A 22311-nucleotide genomic window follows, 5' to 3' on the forward strand; every position below is an offset into this window, starting at 1 on the left:
TGTGTTACTTTGTCTTTTATAGTACTCCTTTCCCTTTTTCCAGTATTCTACTCCATGGTTTCAAATACCGATGGCCATTTATGGCCCAAAAGTAAGAAATGGGAAAATAATACCAGAAATAAATAGTTCATTTTCTTTTTTTAGTACTGTTGTGTTTTGCAAAGCTACAGACAACAATTCATCAGTTTTCAATCTAGGGACATTCTGAGTAGCAAGATAAAATCTGTTGCTGGACCTAGATATGCAACATACTTCCTAGTGTATCCTACCCACCTGCTAGTCACTCAGTAGCTGTCCCAGTTATCACACCAACTGCCATGGGGTCACATAGCTGATAACCAAATAGCTCAAATTTTACTCAGTGTGCTCCAGGTAATCATCATTTTTAGTTTCTGTAAAGCACTTACAATACCTTATGTATAAGTTCATCTTATCATCATTATGTACATATAGGAAAAAAAGAGAATACAATGTCATCTGTGGTTTGGGGGGGTCTGCTGGGAACTCTGGAAAGTGGCCCAAAAGTTATAAATGGGAGATAAGGGACACATACTACAGTGATGGGTTGATTGACTGATGATTGATTGGAACCAGCAGACTGTGCACTTTCTGAGATTAGAGGGCATTGGTTGGTTGTCACATAGCCCTTAGCATGCTCTCTGGCACACTCATTGGGCAGTACAAATTCATATCTAAAAATGCAGGTATTACTAGCAGATGACTGAGAACCACAGGCCTGAACCAAGAAAATGCGCAAGTAACTTACACTGTAGACTTTTTTTTAAGACAGGGTCCAGTCCAGTTTGCCAGACTGGCTTGAGATCCTCCTGCTCCTACCTCCCCAGTATCCCAGGCATGTGCCACCACATCCAGCAACTCTCAAGACTGGCAATTATCTGGCTTTATTAAATGCTACTGTCTTCTGTACAACTCCAATTACCTTGCCAGCCACCCCTGCATGCCTCTTGGTGAACCTGTTTCAGTTTTCAACATTTATACTGAGTTAATCCTACAGCGGTTCTGGTAAACTTTCTCCAAATGGATGTAAACCCACAGCACTGTCACGGAGCCAGTAACAGCAGGCTGCTTCTGGGAGGGAGTGGCGGGGGGGGGCACTAGCAGCCCCTGACTCCCTAGACTTCCTTCCTCCCTTCTCCATTGCCAGTGTAACACCTTACTGGTTCCTTTTCTTCTCCTGACATCATGCTCTCCTGCTGATGTAGTTGGATCAGCTGTGCCAACCTGGAACAAACTGAACACTGCCTGGGACAAATGTCTAGAGAAAGTCACTAAAGGCTTCATGAAATAACATTGCCTTTCCTGACAGTTGCTTTGTCCTGTTCAAGCTGGCTCAGAATCGGGTGGTTTGGGGGTGGGGATGTCATGGTCCTGGGAGGAGGGACAGTGATATGGGGGAAGGAGAAAGGAGTGAGCTACAGAAGCATAAACAAGCAGCAACTCAAGAAGAAATCATCTGTGTGCTCAGTCACCCCATGGATGACGCACAGTCCTGGGGACTCTTAGAAAAGGGAAATGTTGCGATCTCTCCAAGATAGTGTGCAGTAGAAACTTTGGTGGGTTGATGGCTTAAAGCTTTATGGATCCAAAATAAGTAAGAAGCAGACTTTCTGAGAGGGCCAAATAAGCCAGCTGAGCTTCCTGTGTGCTGGTCTTGCAGATACCTATGTCCATCACTAGAGGGTAGCACAAGATCAGTGGCTGATTTAACCAAAGCCTACACCTGCCTGCCTGTGGTTTCCAAAGGAATATGGCAAGAAGAAAGGGAACTGCCACAGGCAGGTGTATTCTTTGCTTAAGTTATAATTCCAGCACCAAAACTTAGATCTAATCCGCTGAGGGAATTTCCAATTTAATTAGATGGGAAAAGGTGGGTGCTGACCCCAGGGTACATCTTGGAACCCAAAGAAGATTAGGATAGAAGGTGCTAAGAGTCCTAGCCAGGAGTCAGGAAAGACCACCTCCTCGCCTGCAAACAGGGAGTGAAGTCTTGCAGAGTCCGCCCAAGAAGGGCAGTGTGGCAGCAGCTGTGGCAGACTGAGTACTCACTACTTAGCCGAGTCTGACAGCTGGTACTCCCTCCTCCTGTCATAACACTCCTGGATTCCCGGATCCAGCCACAGCTGCTTGATGGCTGCCACCTGGTCCCTGGAGAGTGCAGAGACTTTGTCTACTTCCACTTCTCTGATGATCTGGGCATTTTCCTAGTCAAAGGAAAGAAAACATGGCATTGACCAAAGGAAAGGCTAGCAGATATGGGGATAATCTTGCCCAGGATCCTGGGGTGGGAGCTCTGATAGGTACAGGACTGCACAGCCAAGTCCTCAGAAACTGGTAGGCTGAGTGGGGCAGTTTGATTGCTCAGTCTGGGGAAGTGAGCCGCAGATGACACCAGACCTGTACCTCAAGTCCCGCAATACCGGAGGCAGCTGCTCAGACCCAGCACTCAATAGTGAACAGAGACACTCATGCCTCTTCTCATTTCAAAATTGGTGTAGCCAGCTGTACACACAAACTCTCGTGTGGATGGCATACCAGGGTGTAAGAGCAGGGGCACACTATCTCTGAAAATGGAAAATCAATGCCAGCTATCAACCTGATACTTTTCTCTTTCCTGTCTTTTTCTTTGTTTTTTCCCCCCCCATCATATTTAATTTGTTGAGGTAGATTGTAGCACGAATCTTATTGGGTCTTATTAACAAAAACAAACTTGGAACCAGGCATTGGGGTAAACGTTGAAAGATCAGAGAAGCAGAACAAGCCACAGCTACCTCACCTTGCCAATTCCTCAGCTAATCTTGTTTCCTCAGACTGGAAGCCTCTGTGTCCTCATCTGAATGTGTCTCAGCTGAGCTGTGCTGCTCAAAAGCCTAAAAGCTTAACCAGCTCTAGTTCCTGGTCCTCATGCCTTATATACCTTTCTGCCTCCTGCTATTACTTCCTGGGATTAAAGGCGTGAGTCACCACACTTGGCTGTTTCCAGTGTGGCCTTGAACTCACAGAGATCCAGGCGGATCTCTGCCTCTGGAATGCTAGGATTAAAGGCGTGTGCTATCACTGTCTAAACTATTATGGCTGTTCTGTTCTCTGACCCCAGATAAGTTTATTAGAGTGCACAATATTTTGGTGAACACAATACTACCACAGTAGATTTTACTTTGCAGAGGAGCATTAGGTTCAACAAAAAGCTTCCACTCAACAGCAAGTTCCCACATGTCAGCCATACAGTCCCAGGTATCACTGCGGACCAAGGAACCGCTCCCAGAGCACCTGCTTTACACAATAATCACTAGACTGGGTTTCTTACACAATCATCACTCTATTATCACATTAATGATTACGGTCAGGAGCTCTGTGAGAGCACACACACACAATAGATACTTCTCATGTGCAAAACTAGCACATATCCACCACACTTGAACCTCTGCACCTAATCCCTTCTCTGTCCTTAGCCAGAGAGTGATGGAGGGTCCTGGAGGGCCTTGTGTGGAGCATAGGCACTGTCTCCACCTCTTGCTGCCCACTGCCACTCTGTACCACCAGACAGGATCAAATGTTCCCTCCTGCCCTACGGCTGCCTCTATCCTCTGCATTTAAAATGGCCATGGACCTCTGTCTTCAAACAAGTCTGAAAACTCCACGAGAGCAGAGTCAATGCCTGGTCCTTTTATCTTAGTGCCCAGTGCAGTGCCTGCAAGCAGAAGGAGTCTTCCATTGGTATGTGAGCTCAGTAAACACATGTGGGACATATACAGTGTATTGATATGTGAGCTCAGTAAACACATGTGGGACATAGACAGTGTATTGGTATGTGAGCTCAGTAAACACATGTGGTATACATTCAATGTATCTATGTAACAGGTGGAAATCCACAGCCATGGAATGTGAATGGTGTAGGACAGAAGCCCATGCAGAGGGTGATGAGTTCACATAGGAACTTGGGGCCTCACTGTGGTGGCTCTCAGCCAGTGGTCTTGCTAACTCTTTCCCTTCTTGCATGACAAGAATTTAACAGTGAAATATAGCTTTGCTGCTGAGAATTAAAGCCAAAAAGTTGTCAGAGAATCTGGGGTGGGGAATTGCCATGTTGTGTTGGAGGTGGCCACCCTCTATGTGTGTCCAGGAAGTAGATGAATAAAGTAGATATGCTGTTCTTAGGAGTCTCAGAGGAAAACCATCAGACCCGAAGACAAGAGTTTGGGGATCAAGCCAACAGATACAGAAGCATCACTAATGACCAGGTAGATTCTCAAAGAGTTTACCTCAGACATGCATGAATGTGGCATAATGAAACCCATTATTCTGTACAATTTAAATACACTAACGAGAAAGGGAAACACGGTGTTCAACACTGACTTTCCTTTTTCTCTTTCTCAAAATCACCATATTCAAAGCTTGGAAAGAAAACTCAGAAGACAGATGTATGCCATGCAGAAGTTCCCTGTCAACTGTGAAAGGGCCACAGATGAAGTGGTACCTTCACATGTGGCCCTGAGGCTGCTGCTGAGTGTCCCTGTCAAGCACAGTGGGGCTTCTCACTAGGACCCAGCAGGCTGTCCGACCTCTGTCTGGCCTTCAACACAGGGGCCACTATACTGTCAATGGCCCGGCCCAGGAGCCATCGCTGCAGGACCTTTCATTAGATAACCATGCATGTGTGTTTTAAATCTATGTATTTTAATTGGCAAATTGAGTCTACATAGTTATGGTATATATAACACATGTTGTCTTAGCTTGTGTAAATAATGTGCTTGGCTAAGCCAAACTATTTAACATCTTTGTGTGTGTGTGTGTGTGTGTGTGTGTGTGTGTGTGTGTGATCTTTGCATGGTGAGAACACTAAAGTCCCATTCTTTTGGCAATGTCCAAGGAAATAATGCACTGTTACTAACTTCATCACCAGGAGGTGCAAGAGGTCTCTTGAACAAATATTTTAATTAAAATTAATATCCACTGAAATGGTATAAATGATAAAAACCATAACTACATAATATTCGAAAGGTCTACTTATTAAGATAAAATACATACTTCAAAACCAAATTTCCCTGTAGCACAACATTTTCAACTTTGGTACAATCACTTCTCTGTTTTCACAGCTGTCCATGTCCAGAGTGCACCGCAACACTACTGAAGCCTGTGAAGTGGCTCTGCCACCACTGGCTTTCAAAGTATTACAAGCACAGCTGCCACAGAAATACCAGTGAGCTGCACAAGAGGGACTTTCCCTGTGAAACACACACACACACACACACACACACACACACACACACACACACACACCAACTCTCTTTCTAATACTAAACAGAAAAGCTGGATCAATTCTACCATTGAGGGCAGCTGGAAATGCTGGATTACTTTTTGTTTTAATATGCTTGAATGTATTAGAAAGCTAAGAAGCAGGACACAGAGAAGAAAGCGGCTACGCTCTCTGTAGCAGCTACCTGTTCAGCACCACGGGGAGACAGGACAGGGTTGGGTTAGCAGGAATGAAAGGTCCTCATACAAGTCCTTTGGCTCTGGGTTGCCCCAGTAGCTTGCAGCTTACCACTGGAGTCTCAGATGTGGCCACCCTTCTACCATCACCACTGACACTTGGCAGGAGAGACTCCACTTGAGTGTTTGGAAGCTAACATCTTCCACATCATCTACACTTCTGAACTCCACATGAGATTCAGGAAAAGCCTACTTCTCCTACTGTCTTTCTCCTCATATTTCCTCCAAGAAAACCATGAAAGAGCAGAATTCATTCACGACAAACTATTAAAGTAAAAGGCCTCAGAGATTTGTTTACCCTTTGTCCAAATTTCAGTGGGTTTCACAGTGATGAAAAAGTTTATGCCAAAGACACCTGTGGTAACTGCACACACACACACACACACACACACACACACACACACACACACACACACACATAGGAGAGGGAGGGAGAGAGAGAGAGAGAGAGAGAGAGAGAGAGAGAGAGAGAGCGCTACAGTGACTGTCAATGATGCACTTGAGAGGTAGGACCCATGGCATTGACTAAACTATAATGATGTTTCCCATAATTCCCTTCTACATGTTTCTAGATTAGAGTTAAGTAGGAAAATCTTTGGAAGGTTTGGGACACAGAAGGGAAGCAGCAGCCACTGAGCTTGGAAGGCAAGAGATCCTGTCCAGCTTGCACATGCTAGGGCTGGTTTTTTAGTCAACCTTATTGGTATGAGGTAAAAGTTGGGCGCGCAGTATTCTCAAGCTCCTGCTCAAATCATGCCCAATTTCTCCAATCCTGGTTCAGTTTCACACCCTACACAGACACATGAGCAGATCTGTGGGAGAGTGTGCCTGTTCTAACAAGTCACCTGCACTGTCAAGGTGGAGCGGGACAGGGGGAGGTGTGGGCCTAGAACCTCCTCATGGGATCAGGTCTACCCTGCTTCCACTGACTCCATTGTCTCTGCTCTCCCCTACTTCACATCCAGCTTTCTCCCTAACTGCCAGCCTTGCTGACCCATAGAAACTTCACACCCACTGCCAGATACACAGAAGCAGCAGCTTTCCTGTGCCTTCCTCTCCATTCCACAGTGACAACACAGTCCCTGTAGTTAATTCACCGTCCACAGCACTCTCAGAAATTGGTTCCCCAGTCAAACCCAAACTCATACACAAGTGCTTCCATTAAAGTTCTCCCAATTCTAATCAGGGTCAAAATCCCTTATAGCCATAGGTTCGGGTGAAAGGAACGTCTTAGGCATCAGCCAGGATGGCCTGAATGTCTCAGATTCATCTCTACAATGCCAGCCAGTCTCACTGCTCCTGTGACTGGCCTTCCATGCTGAGCCTGGGCTGGGTTCTGGGACTAGGTAGCCCTCCTCTTGAATGTTTTAGTGTACTGGGGTGTCTTGGAGTGGGAAATACACCAGAACTTTACACAAATGTTAAGAGATCAAAGAAAAGGAACAATTGGAGTTTGGGATGGGAGGGGAAGGGGTTCATATTTCCACCAAAGGATGCCTGAGGGGCGGAAGGAGAAGGGTGCTGTTCCAACAACAACCCCTCACACCTTTGGCACCATGACCTGAATGTGTTGGCCATTTCTGACATCACTTCCCCAGGGTGGGGCCAGGGATTCTCTTGGCTACACATTTCACATGACATTCCTTTTCCTAAGATGTTTGGAAGTCATCTGAACCTTCAAGTCCTAGGATAGAGAGACATGGTCAAGGCATAACTTACTGGAGAATATCTGAAAGCTTCATCCCAGTTCTTAGGTTTATAGTTGACTCTCAGTGTGCTCCAGGAATCGTTTCCAGAACCCCCCACCATGGATACTCAAATCCAAGGATGACCAAGACCATTTCTAAGATGTCACAGCATCTACATAGGACCTAATCACACCCTCTAAACCATCAGTAAATGCTTTGTAAATTGTTATACAGTCTTTCTTAGGCACTTGTCCAAACTGAGACCTGAAGGCCACATGCAACCCAGAACAGCTATGATTACAACCTGACATAAAATCGCAAACTTACTTAAAACAGCACAAGGCTTTTTTTTCCCCCCAGTTTTTTTTTTTTTTTGTAACTTAATTGCATAACTCCTAAGCATGGTCTTTGTAGATGATGTCATATCACAAAGTCAAAAATTTGGGCACTCCTGGTAGAGAATGATGATAAGAAAAAAAGTCATTCAGTGGCACGCACCTTTAATCCATCACTCTGGAGACAGAGGTATGCAGATCTCTGAGTTCAAGGTTTGCTCGGTCTACAGATCAGGTTCCAGAACAACCAGAAAAATTGTATCTCAAGAAACTGAGAGAGGGGTTGGGGGTGTTGTGGGATGTCTTTCTGTATGCTGTGAATATGTGTTACTCCTATTGGTTAATAAATAAAGTTGCATTGGCCTATGGCAGGGCAGGATGGAGCCAGGTGGGAAAATCCAAGAGAGAGAGAGAAGAAAGGTGGAGTCAGGGAGATGCTGCGAGCTGCTGCCAGGAGAAGCAAGATGTGAGAGGACAGGTAATGCCGTGAAGCCATGTGGCAAAACATAGATTAATAGGAATGGGTTAAGTTGTAAGAGCTAGCTAGCAAGAAGCCTGAGCCACAGGCCAGTTTGTAATTAATATTAAGCCTCTGAGTAATTATTTTATTTATTTATTTATTTATTATTTATTTATTTTTATGTATTTATTTATTTATTTATTTATTTATTTATTATCCTGATGTGAGCCATAGGCCAAACCGCTTGTAATAATATTAAGCCTCTGAGTAATTATTTTATTTATTTATTTACTTATTTTTTATCCTGGTGTGATCAGACACTGGATGGCCTGGGAATTGAACCTGGGTCCTCTGGAACATCAATCAGTGCTTGTAACTACTGAGCTACCTCTCTCCTGAGTAATTATCTTATAAACGGCTGTGGGACCGCCGATGGGAGAGATTCATCCAGACCGCGGGCTGGGTAGGACTGGAGAAATTTCCGTCTACAGCAGGGAGTATCTGCTTATTTAGGACAAGCCCAGGATTTCATTTTTCAAGTATTTTGAACCTAAGGTTGTTAGAATCACAACAGTGGAACCCACCAAGAGGGAGGGCTCACTATGTGGTATTGTGTGATATTTTGATCACATTCTGACAATAAAGTTTGCTGTGAATCAGAGGGCAGAGCTAGCTACTAGCTGACCAAAATTAACCATAGAGGTTTTAGAGGACTGAGGACAGAGAGAGAGACAGGAAGTAGTAGGCCGGGGCTTAGAGAAGGCCTCAGCCTCTTTGGATGGAGGACTGAAAGAGACAGGAGGTCACTGGTCCCTTCTTTACCTCTTCTCTGATCATTCAGGTTCTTATCCCGATATCTGACTCCCGAGTTTTTATTGATAAAGAATAATCGGAGAAACACTTCAGTGTGGCCAGTGAAAGCTGCCCCTTGAGTAATCTCTTCTTTGGGGTTGGCTGAGTTGCATGTGCTCAGAGCCCTTGTGATGTGTCCTATGGGCAAATGGGGTTTCCTGCCACTGACATGCCCCTCCCCTGGCTTTGAAGTTTCCTTAGCTTCAGCTTTCTTTGTTTTACAGGAAACAGTTCAGCCCAACAAGCATAAGATCTGCCCTTATTCTTCTCTTTCAGTTTCTGTTCTTTATCCGGATTTGTACCCATGGTCTTAGCAACACAGACCTCTTTATTTCACACCCCTGCTCAGTCCAGTCGGAGGGCAGCTTCACTGTACACTGCGGGGGTCATGCCAGGCTCCCACCAGCATGTGGCTCTAATAATGTCTGGGGCCCTGGAGTCCTCTACACCTGCAGAAGAGGGAAAAGAGCATGGAACAGTGGGCAGGAAGTTCTGTGAGCAGATCTGGATGGAGAAGACATCACTTCCAGACTCAGCCCATTGGCCAGGATTGGCCAAAGTATCCACTGAGTGTAGAGGAGGCAGGGAAACCTTTTTGAAATTTTTGAAAAAGGAAGTGGAATTGGGTAAAAGCTGAGCAATGGCTGTACTACTTACAGACTCACAAAACCTCTTTGCCAGTGTGACTTCCTGTATGATTCCAATGTAGCCAGTCAAATTACAGTTGGTGGACCAAATCCAGCCCCCGATTTGGTATGTGGAGAACACTCATCTGGAACATAGCCATGCCTCCTTTCACACTGACTACAACAGGGCCAAGCTGCTGGGTCAGAACCCAGATGGACTGCAGATCTTTAAACATTCCCTTGGACACACACACACACACACACACACACACACACACACACACACACACACACAAATGCTTGCTAACCCCAGAAACAGCAGGATAATTAAATCATTCACATAGCACACCACTCTCCCTCCATTCCTGAATCATTCATCCAGGGTCTGCTTTACAAAGGAATGTGACTATGAAGAACATCTTCAGCTGTTCTCATATTCAACCTTACAGTCCTCCAGAGAAGATGCTAACAGACATCCTGAGTGTGGGAGAACCTTTGAAAAATGAATTCAGTGAGTCTGAGGGGAGACGGAGGGGAAGAAAGGGGAGAAAGGAGAAGGAAAGGAGGAAGAGAGGGAAAGAAGAAGAGGAGGGAGGGTCTTCTGCCTATACACACTTATCCACTCTAAGACCTCCAAAGAGCAATGGCCAGCCAGTTAGACTGGGGCCTTGCCCTGAGACCAGAATCCTGTAGGAAAGCTGGAAGTATTCTGATTTTGATACTTTTACAAAATGTAGAGAATATTAAAGGGAGGAAGGAGTATGGAGGTGGTTACCTACTAAACCCTCTAGGCTGAAAAGAGATAGTAATAGGTGATGGGACTATGGCTGTGTGAACTAGAGAGTCATTTTCTGTTGCATTCTAGTTCTCTAGAGGACAAAACTCAATTTCCCTCTCAAAAGGAAGAAAGGGGGTCTAGAGAGACAACCCAGCAGTTAAGAGCATTACTGCTCTTGCAGAGGGTGTAATTTTGGTTCCCAGCACCCAAATCAGGCTACTCACAATGGCCTGTGACTCCAGTTCCAGGGGACCCAGTGCCCTCTGCTGGCCTCTGTGGGCACTTGCACTCATATTCACATACCCACTCACAGATATACACAAATAAACAGAATCGTCTTCCTTCTTCCCTCTTCATGTTCCTGTTCCTCTTCCTCTTCTTCTTCTTGAAAGGAAGGGGCATTCAGAGATAAAAGAGGGTCTCTACAGGAATGGCAAAAACCAAACCAAACCAAAACAGAAAAATAATTATAAGGGAACGTTTGGCACCAGCTGTTTTTATACGGAAGACTTTCAAATATCCACCATACAAACCAGGAGTGAAATACCTTCTCCAAAAGAGGGTGGAAAGTCGAGGTTAGCAACACACGGCCTGAAGGCACAGCCTTGATGCCAACCCACAGAATCTTTAACTCTGACTCTAAAGAGTAGGAACATGTGGTTTTCTTGTCTTGTGTGTTTTAGTCTTACTATGTAGTCCATGCTTCCCTCAAATGTGTGCTCTTCCTGCCTCTGCCTTCCGAGCTCTGGGAGTATAGGCAGAAGGCATGCTATGCTAACACACCTGCTCAAGAAACAGTCCCTCAAATCAGTCACTAATGTGCATCAGTACTTAATGTAAACATCAAGATCAGTATGTTTGCAGAAAAATAAGCATCAGCGACTACCTGGGACCATCAACAGTGCTGACAGGCAAGAGCACTGGGCCACAGGTCATGTTCCTATGACTCATGTCTCCATCTAGTGGCATCTTCTGTAACTGCAAGTCTGTTGACAGAAACTACTCCATGCAGGTGGCTTTGTACTCTGTGCCTGTAAAGAAAGTCTCAGCCAGAACTCCATGGCTAAGTTCTACACTGCAGTCTCTCTACAAGGTAATATTAACTTAATGACCTAATCAGTCTCATCCTTTAAGGAAAAAGAGGAAAGAATGAGTTAGATTTTAGTGGAAGGCATTCCATTGGGGCCACTTTTGAAGCTAACAAAACAACCAGAGTCTCTTGGGGAACCAGCTTCTCAAACCCTCTGAGGTGTCTGAAGGTGATGAGAAGGTCCACTAGTTGTGAAGCAGTTGTGGTAGAGGGACGAGAAGAACTGCCCCTGGCCCTAAGGGGTTGCATTGCTACCTTTTTGCTGCTATATGCAACGCCGCCCAAGAAGGCAGCCAGTTCCTTTGCACGCTAGGGCCTGTGTGTGGCTGTACTGCTCTCTTCACAGGATTTCACATTGTGTTCCTAACAACGGAGTTTCCCATTGTTTGTCTTTCATTGCAGAAACACACTCACATCTAGGCAGGAGACATTGCACCCCCCGCTTGCTACCCTTCGCTCCCATCCCTGCCCAGAGATGGCTTCAGCTGGGTGGTTTCTCCTCCACATCAAAGCTTGCATTTTTGAAACTAAGACATTGCAACACATCTCCAGAGAACCATCCGCCACCAACTCCACCCCCACCCCCTTTATTTTCTGGTGTTTCACTTTTTCCAGTCTTTTCAATAGGTTAAAAAATCTCTTAAGCAGACAACAAATATGTGGGTCACAGCTTGCTTTAATAATGTGTTTTGGAAATGGTTTAATCCTGGATGCATGTTTGGTGGTTGTTTTCCTTTTGCAGTGAGAACCCACAGGCATTTCGGCCTAGGAACAGGAGGAAGCAGGAGGTCCTTGTTTCCCAAGGACCCCCAGTCCTCTGCTCCATGGGAAGCCCCTGTAGCTCCCCAACTCTGCAGTTCTCAGAGCCCATGCCCCACCCTCAGTCAGGATAGGATGTAAAAAGAGGTGCTGACCTCTAGTAGCAGCCAGTTTTTCCTCTGCCAGCCAATTGCCCACTCCCCCATAAAGCAAAACCAGTTCACAGGGCACAGCTTTGAAGGGGCAAAGAAGCTTTCAGTGAACCCCAGGTGCTCTGAAGCATGTGAGGACAGTGACTGTCTTGGTCAAGTCCTGGCTGTGGTTAGACAGAGGGGCAAGGGCTGGGATGACTAACGCCCATGAGGCTGTGGTGTTTCCAGTGCCAGTGGAAAGAGACCCCATCATAGCTCAGCAGGGTTAGACCAGAGTCTGGATTTAATTAACCAAGCAATCAAAGACTCATCAGGACACAGGGCCAAATAAAAGTACAGGACATGAGGCTGAACTTCAGATACATAGCGAATCCTTTTTAAATACAAGTATGTCACCTGCATTTAATAAAAGCCCGTAATCTAGAATGAGTTCAGGTCACTTGCGGTGGAGACACTAAAGACTCACTCACTCTGGTTGGGGGCTGTTTATCAACAACAGCAGTTTGTTAGTTTTCAAGGCGGAGTGACATTGGTAAGGCTATATGATGAGGCGAGAAAACAGAAATCATGCTCGTTTGTCCCTGACAACAGCTCCGCCCACTTCCAGTGCTGGGGAGTCCACCAGGCACCTTCTTTCGCATTCCCTTCCTCTCATCCCCCATCCAGCCCACATCCCCTCTTGGGATGCTGTCACCAACAGTAAGTGCAGAAGTTCCTCCCAGTCGGCAGATGGGGAATTGAAAATACTGGGAAATAAAATCCCTGCACCTGTACTGAACACACACCAAGACCCCGTTCTGTGTCACTGTCCCCAAGCAGTACGGTGTAACAGCTTTCACAGAGTCCACACTGTTTTCAGCACTGTGACATTACATGTAATCTAGAAATGGCTCAACATACACAGGAGGAGACCCACAGACCACATGTAAACCCCAAATGTACAAAGGAACTTGGGCATCTAGGTGGATCTCTCTCCTCCCCATTATTCCTGTCCTCCATCCCCTATACATAATAAGAACTAAAAGTCACACACTCTGGTATGTTCATATTTAACATTTAATGCTACTTAAAATGGTCATAATGGTAAACTTTCTTATATATGTCACTTCATTTTTTTTAAAAAACAAGAGGTAAGAGGTGCTACCTGGGAGGCTAAAGTAGGAAGACTGAGCATTTGAGACCAGGCTGGACAACATAGTGAGACCTCCACCTCAAAAAAAAAGTTACCACCATTATGTGCGTGTGTGCATGGCTGGACATGGGGCACATCGGGGTTGCTGGTTCCTTGAAGCGGGATTAACAGTGGCTTATCTGGCTCTTGGGGGATGCGGGGTGAGGGGGGCAACTTCAACATGCCACACTGTACGAGGGGAATCGCAGGTGTAGGTGGCTGAGGAAACAGCCTGCGGGGCTAGAGCACTCTTTAGCTCTGGAGTTGCTATCTCAGTTTAATCAAGGAACACAGTTCTATCAGCTGTGCAAAGTGGCAAACATCCAGCCTACAGCGTCGCCAAGCCATGATCCTTTGTGGGTCCTGAGGCACACCCTAAACTCTCCTCACTGTCTGTTGGGTGTTGCTGTTCAAAGAGAGGTCATTGGAGGCGCAGCAGTGAGACTGCTCAGAAACACAGACCATGACCAGCATCTTTCTATGGGGCTTGGTTCTTGAACTGAAATAAAAAGAGCTGAGCACTAACATTCATCTCTCTCTACTTCCTGAATGTGGGTGCAATGTGATCAGATGCCTCACATTTCTGCTGCCCCACCACTATGGACCATATCCTCAAACCATGTGGAAAAACAAAGCCTTCCATCTTTAATTAGGTTTTGTCAGGTACTGTCAAAGCAATGTGAAAAGTAACTAATACAGAAGTTTGGTACCAGGAGTGGGGTCGCTGCCATGATAAACCTAACCACATGGTTCTTAGACTTTTAGAACAGCTTTGGGATAGAGGTAGATGGCTGTGGGAAATTTTAGAACCTTATAAGCCACAGAATTTTGTAAGCAGAGCATAATGGGACATTCTTGCAGTTGTTTGGGAGACCAGAATATGAAGAAAAATAGGGGCCGTAGAGGGCCAATTCATGAATTCCAGAGGGGAGCAAAGATTATCAAGAACTAAGCTAGAAGCTATTCATGTGATATTCTGGCCAAAACCTAGTGGGATGGTGATTACTCAGTGCTGTGTTCATGTCTACAGTAAGCAAGAGAGCAACAAACACACCCAAAAGGTTGGAAAATGTACCCATTGGTGGGAAAGGAAGGAGTTAACAGTTTCAGACAAGGTGGGTACTGGGAAAGCAGCTGTAATTATTAAAGAGATTAGTGACACTAAAAGAAACCTTCCATTCTGCACTTGGATAGTAGGAAAAGTGACCCGAGAGCAGGATCCCGTCCATTAAAGGCTCCAACTTGTAACATAGAAAGTCATTTGAAAGGGAGGAGAATGAACTGAGAATGCCACTGATCATGTTCCCTGCTTGACAGCAACCATCTAGTGAAGTAGTTCCCTAGGGTCAGCTTGGAAGGAACATGGGCTGCTGCAACCATGATCTAAGCTGGGTTCCATCTTGAGCTGGCAGCAGAATATAGCAACATCAGGTGGTGATTTAAACCACCCCTTGCCCCATAAGTGCTTATATTTGAACGTTTTATCTCCTATTGGTGGTACAGGTTAGGGAGGTTATGGAACCATAAGGAGGTAGTCTTGTTGGAAGAAGTACATCACTGGGGTTGGGCTTTAAGGGTTTATAGCTTTACACCACTTCCTGTTCTCATTCTTTTCTTCCTGTGTGTGGATGAAAGATGTGATCATCCAGCTTCCTGCTCTAGCTGTCTGTGTCATCATTATGGATTTTCCCCTCTGGAAGCATAAATTAAAATGAACTCTCTCTTTCTTTTCCAAGTTGCTGTTGCTCGTGGTATTTCATCACAGCAAGGGAAAAGCAGTCGATACACATTACCCAGGTAGCACTTGTTTCATAGGCAAGAGAGATGCAAGAGCGACAGGGCCATGGAGGTGCCTGCCAAGGCTCAAGAAGGCTACTGAAGCCCAGCCGTAGAATGGTTGGATTCTCTGCAAGGAGGGCCTGAGGATGTGGGAGACATGAGGATGGCCATGTCAAGGGCACCTATGCCTCAGACTCACGGGGACGCCAAGACCTTCCTCTGATTGAGTATTGATGTAGACAGCATGTACAGAAAACATCAGCTACCACTTCCTCCTCCAGGGAGACTGCAGCTTGAGACTGCTGCCCTCCAGAGACCTCCTCCTGAGATGCTTCCTCCTTCAGCCTTGTCATTCCCGCCATGATGGACCGTATTCTCAAACTGTGAACCAAGGAACCCCTTTCTCAGGTTGCTTTTGACCGCAGTGGCTTTATCTCCATCTATATCTCTATCCCTCTGGGACAACTTAAGGGTCAACACTGAGGTTGAAGTACAGAGTGAGAGACGAGTTTGGATCCCCAAGTTTTCAGTCATGATTATTCTCTGCAGCTATCATAAAGCACACTGCCTCAAAATCCACACCACTGAGTCCACCACCACAGTCCACTGAACTGACAGCCAAAGGGGGACCCTTAAGACTCTACTACCCATAAACAGTCTTTACTTGTGGTGTGGATGAAGAAAACAACTGTGGGTTCTCCTTGCAACCAACACATCCACAGTGCACCCCCAAACAGCCAGCATGTGGGCACCCAAAGACCCAAGACTGCTAATGAAAACAAGTTGGCAATGTGTAGCCCAGGCTGGCCTCAAACTCGTGATCCTCCTGCCTCCACCTCCTTCAGCAAATCCTACCAGCGTATGCCACCACAACCAGCAAAAGATTTATTTATTTATTTATTTATGATGTGTACAATGCTCTGTCTGCGTGTGTGCCTGCAGGCCAGAAGAGGGCACCAGATCTCATTACAGACAGTTGTGAGCCACCATGTGGTTGCTGGGAATTGAACCCTGGAAGAACAGCCAGTGCTCTTAACCACTGAGCCCCCACGGTACTGGACTAGGCCCTCTGGATAGGCGAGACGGTTGTTTAGCTTGAACTATTAGGGGGCCCCCAGGCAGTGGGATTAGGATCCACCCCTGGCATATGAGCACACTTTTTGGAGCCCAGTGCCTATGGTGGGACACCTTGCTTAGCCTTGGTGCAGAGGGGAGGGGCTTGGACCTGCCTCAAGTGAATGTACCAGGCTCTGCTGACTCCCTATGGGAGACCTTGCCTTACAGGAGGTGGAAATGGGAGGTGAGTTGCGGGGAAGGTTGGGGAGCGGGAGGAGGGAGGAGAGGGGGATCTGTGGTTGGTATGTAAAATAAATAGAATTATTATCTTAATAATGATAATAATAAAAGAAAGCAAGTTGGTGTTGCTAAGTGTCCTTTTAAAATTCTGCCTCACATATGAACCGGTCAGTTCTGAGTAGATGCTGACCTTTGCTTTTAAAATCCCACTCTCCCTTTATGCAGCCCCAACAGAACCAAGGCCAAGGGATTACATGTAAAATAAAACGGACCTTTATCCTTAACCTTTAGTTTTTAACTCCAGCCAAACATTTGTGTCATTTAGAAAGCACGATTTGCTCTAAGATAAAGGGTTTTTCCCCTTCCACAGAGACCATATGAAGCTTCTTCAGAGACATTAAAAGCAGTTAGAAATGCTTCAAAATGGTCATTTGGTTTCCATTTCAGTGGTGACTGGTGGCAAAGAGCCCACAGGGCCACCAAGGCCAGGAAATCCAAGGTCAGGAGCAGCAGGCCTGACCTCCCCAGCCAGCATGCAGGGCTAAACCTCACGAGGGAGCCAGGGCCATCAGCATCACTGGGGAAAGTTCATGTGCGGATTCTAACATGCTCACAATTACTCCTCACACCACCAAAGAAAAGAAAGAAGAAGAAGCAACGCCAGTGTCCCCCACCATCACCCACATCAGTCGCCGCGCTATTTTTTTTGCATGTTCACATTACTGTTTGCTGTCACTACAGATGCCCAAATGTGTGTGATTACATGTATGTGGGCATGTATGTAGGTAAGGGTTTGGTGCTGGGATCAAACTCAAGGCATATAACGTACTAGGCAAGTGCTCTACCAAGTTCTTTTAATTAAGGGTTTCTGACTACAAGGTCTTTGTTTTATCCTTTTCTTTTTTAATCTTGTACAGCAGCATACTTGATAAGAACACCCAACTCTGGTGAACATCACTGGTCTTGACTGCTTCTGCCGGGGCCGATCCCTTACTGACACTGCCCTGGTTCCTATGGAAGCAGCCAAGGTTCAGCTTCAAAGCCAATCAGGATACACTAACATTTTGAGGGATTCAACTCCCATAATGCCTAAGGAAGAAGGTGAAAGCATTCTACAGGAATGTTGTTCCTCTGTGGATGACACAGACATCACACTCCACAATGAAGCTGACCTGCTTCAAACATACAGGAGGACCAAACAGGGAGGACGATGGGAGAAAGGAGGGAAGAGAAGGTAAGGTAGAGAATACAGGGAGGGACAGCTAACACTAGGGGCTGATTGAGGGCTCTTATCAGTTTCAGAAGCTTCTTAAAATATATACATATATGAAAGGACTCTAAACAGAATCAACAAATAGCAGTGAGACAAAGCCCCAACTAGACATCTCTTGCCACCAAGCAAAACCTCCAGCTCTAGAAATGGGTTACATCTTATTGGTTGTTGGCCAAAGGGACCCCATAGAAACTCTCAAATAACTCGGGCTATTTCCAAGGCTATTGGTTGCTCTCCATAAGATGATGATAAGGCCCTATTACTGATAACAGCACTTCCTGAGCACAGAGAAGTTAAGCTGGTGCCTAACTAGAGTCTTCACCCCTACTGACTAGTGTCCATGGTACAGGAAGGTACTCTTACACTACCAGAGGAGAAATGTAAACACCAACCTTGCTACAAACCCAACCCTTTGACCTACAATGGTTACCTGCCTGCCAGACATGCTGGTCCAATAGTGGCACCAAAGTTGCATAAATAACTAACCACCACTGGATCTAAGGCCCACTCTGTGAGATGGAACCCATGACTAATACTGCTTGGGTGGCCATGAATCTAAGATTAGGTAAGCCATGGATCTAGGGGAAAGCCAAATACTGTTGTTCTGCTGAAATAATGTAGCAATAAAATGATTCGTCTCTATGAGTTCAAGGCTAGCCTGGTTGGCATAGTGAGCTCCAGGATAGCCAAAGCTATATGGAAAGACCTGAAAGACCATGTCTTAGAAAGAAAGGAAAGAAGAGATGCTGTGGGATGGTCTGTATGTCAAATGTGTTGCTGATTGGTCAATGAATAAATCACTGATTGGTCAGTGGCCAGGCAGGAAGTATAGGCGGGACTAAGAGAGAGGAGAATTGAGAGAACAGGAAGCTGGGTGAGGGAGACACTGCCAGCCGCCACGATGACAAACAGCATGTAAAGATGCCAGTAAGCCACGAGCCATGTGGCAAGGTATAGATTAATGGAAATGGATTAATTTAAGCTGTAAGAACAGTTAGCAAGAAGCCTGCCACGGCCATACAGTTTGCAACCAATATAAGTCTCTGTGTTTACTTGGTTGGGTCTGAGCGGCTGTGGGACTGGCGGGTATCAGAGATTTGTCCTGACTGTGGGCCAGGCAGGAAAACTCTAGCTACAAAGAGAGAGAGGGAGAGAGGGAGGGAGGGAAAGAGGGAGGGAGGGAGGGAAAGAAGAAAAGAAAGGCAGGCTTACAAAAACTGCCACAAACATGGTCCAAGAAGGCCAGGTTCCACCCCAAACTTGTATATAAACATTATATGAACAGAGGTAAACTTCCTTTGTGTTAAGGCACTGAAATTTAGGAGTTTATTGTAGGAGCTATTAGCTTATATGACTTACTATTGGAGCAAATGAGATTGAGTGATTTCAAACACAGAGTGGTGAGCAGGAAGGTATTCCATGCTCTACAGTTTGATGTGTATAAAATAAACAAGATACTAGACATCTCCATGAATCTGGGCACTTCAGAGCCCAATATGGGATACAGCTCAAGTAGGTCTGAGATAATGTAGCTAAACTCAAAAGAAATGCAATTGCTCTGATAAGTGAGGAAAAATCATGTTCTTTAACAGACTGGCTTTCTTCGTGGATAAATGTTTCAGGAAAGGACCAGGGAATGTTCAATGCCAGGGAAGCCCTGCGCTTGCTCTACAGGAAGCTGTGTCAAGACAAGAGAAGTGATGGCATGATGTGCTGCTCCCCGCTGGGATACTGCTTTGGGGACAGTGCATGTCTACACTGCCCTTGGAATCTTTTACTCTGCTCCCTGAAGATGAGCACACAGGAAGGAATTTCCTGGTTTTCCCCTTCCTTTAGCAGAATTGACATTTCAAACTGTGATGATGGAAAAGTACCATTTTCAAACAGTTGTCTCCTGGGGACCTTGACTGTGATCTGTCCACAGAAGGTGTGGCCAGTGGCTTGAAGACTTTCACTTTGACTAATTCACCTGGCACCATGGGTTCACGTTCCAGGCTTTCAGCGGGCATATGAAGATGCCACAGCTCTGTTACTGGGTCACAGAAAAGCTTTGACCTAGAATTTCCTGCTCATCCAGTGCCCTGGCCTAGAATTGTTTTGTTTTGTTTTATGATGTTGGACTTACTGAGTTTTACTAGAGATCCAAGCAGCCTGCATCATGCTCTTCCTCATTATGGAAACCCCTTTGCAGAACACAGGATTTCAAATGGAAATTTAAGGGGCAGAATGTTTCCATTTTCATAAGCAGCTTGTGGCACAGGAAACTACTTCTCTGGAGGCCCCCAAGGAAAGATAGAAATATATATATATATTTTTTTCTCTTTGAGTATTTTTTAATTCGTCTATTTATTTTACATCCTGGCCTCAGCCTCCCCCTACATCCTCTCCCCACAGTCCCTCTCCCTCATTCCCCCTCCAATCCCCCAATCCCCTCCTCTTCCTTCTCCATCTAGGAAAGGGCAGGTCTCCTATGAGTATCAATAAAACACAGCGTATCAAGCGGTAGTAAGACTAAGAACTTCCCCATGTATTACAGCTGGGCAAGACAACCCAGTATGAGGAATAGGGTCCCAAAAACCTGGCCTAGAGTTTTAAGGACTGTATAAACTCCTTAGATCAGCAGTTCTCAACCTGTGAGTTGTGACCCCTTTGGGGGAATCAAATGACCCTTTCACAGGAGTCGCATATCAGATATCCTGTATATCAGATATTTACATTACAATTCATAACAGTAGCAAAAGTACAGTTATGAAGTAGCCACAAAATAATTTTATAGGGGGGTTACCACAGCATGAAGAACTGTATTAAAAGGTCTCAGCATTAGGAAGGTTGAGAACCACTGCCTAAGATGTTCCCACCTGCCTGGTGAGGAATGGTTAGAGGGTCTTCCCAGGGTAACAATACTTTAGTCCCACGAGCTCAATGCTGGTACTGGGGTGTTCTTAGCACAGTGCCCTTGCATGATTTCATAATTCCCGTTGGCAGGACACCCAGCCACAGTGACCACCTTAGAAGGTAAAATGAGAGACTTGGAGCTTAAAGTGTTCTGACCTCCCACATCTGTATCCCAGGCTGCTGTGCCCATTCAGGGACTGTGAGCTCAGTCAGGGCCATGCCTGCTGAGAACACAGAGGCCAACAGGAGGAGGAGGCGGGAGGGAGACATGGATCCTGACAGTCAGAATCATCGCTTGGTAGTTCTTCCTCAACTTGTTCTTCCAGGAGAGAGAGGTTAAGAAGCATCCTTATGGCAGAAGGGACATCTGAGCTAGACCTCAGGGGAACAATTTACCTTTCCAGAAAAGTTTTTTTTTTTAATTGAAAATCAGTGAAGAAAGCCACAGAGGAGCTTCCCAAGCAGTGGAAGGGAAGGCTGTATGAGTGACAAAGCTTACTGGTCTTGTCTCTAATTCCAGATTGTTTCGGAGAACCCTGAGCCAAGCCACAGAGAGGAATAACCAGGTGTGGTCTACTTTTTTACTGTCATCTACAGCAAGCTCATCTGGACAGAATTCCACCCTGTCAGACAGACATCACTGGACCAGTAATTTCAAACCAAGAGCTCCTCCTATCCCGGCAGCCCCCAGCAGTGTGCCTATGGCGAGGGTAGTTAGCCTCATCAAGACTTTCTTTACCTGCAAACTAAAGGCACCAGCTCCCGAGCTGTGGGCTGACCTGGGTGGGGTTCATGACCTGATCTATGCCTCCTTGACATGGTAGACTCACCTCTGATAATTATTGCACAGCTGTGAGATGCTCTATTGACGTATTGCCATCTCCCTGTACTGAGGGATTCCTAAAAACCCACACATACTAAACATGCATGTGGCGGCCAGTGATGTTGTTTTGTGTTGGAAACTTTCAAACTCTTCTGCTCCACATAAAACATACAGCATGTTTTTGCCATAGCCACTCTGCTGTTCTATAGACCACCAAAACTCATCCCTACCATGCCACCGCAATTCAGCATCCCTTATCTAACCTCCCACTGTGTTCCAACCTCTGTGGCCTCTTAATGACTGGGATTCTACACTCCACCTGCATGAAATGGACTTTTAAGATATGCCTTTCTGTGCCTAGCTCACTGAATTTAACACAGTGCCTTCATGAACCGTTAACATTTTGAGGATAAGGGCCATGTACCTGTTATGTAATGGTGTTCTAGGAACATTGTGGGGTCAGACTTGTTGAGCATAAACAGATTTATGACATGACATATAAAACCTAGAGACAAGTAGCAGATGTCACCTCATTTGCCAACACAAGTCAGCACAAACGGTGCTGGCAGCCAGTGTCACCACAGCTTATAGCCATACTTCTTCCATTGTGCTGCCCGTGAACGTGCCTCTGATAGTGATGGAGTCCCTCAAGATGCTGAAGTCAGCCATCTGGAGACAGCGCCAAGCATATGACTCACTTTTCACTGCAAATCCTTTGGCCTATTTGTTTCTGGGTTCTCATCTGCAAAGTAAGTGAAAACTAACTGCAGCTAGGCAACATTTTTTTTTAACAACATACCTTGAGCAAGCCTAGGCCCATGGC

The 22311-nt window shown here is 45.7% G+C and overlaps 1 protein-coding gene across 1 annotated transcript in view; it reads right to left on the reverse strand.

The window, feature by feature from the left end:
* The window catches only part of Gna14 (G protein subunit alpha 14), a 165305-nt gene that overhangs the window by 10061 nt on the left and 132933 nt on the right, over positions 1 to 22311 (reverse strand). Inside the window, exon 3 of the mRNA XM_052713825.1 lies at positions 2068 to 2222. Coding sequence (XP_052569785.1) covers positions 2068 to 2222 — 155 coding nt within the window. The remainder of the gene's footprint in view (positions 1 to 2067; positions 2223 to 22311) is intronic.

Source organism: Peromyscus californicus, unplaced genomic scaffold, assembly GCF_007827085.1.
Source record: "Peromyscus californicus insignis strain IS unplaced genomic scaffold, ASM782708v3 Scaffold_4__1_contigs__length_199733344, whole genome shotgun sequence".
In the NCBI taxonomy this organism is placed as follows: domain Eukaryota; kingdom Metazoa; phylum Chordata; class Mammalia; order Rodentia; family Cricetidae; genus Peromyscus; species Peromyscus californicus.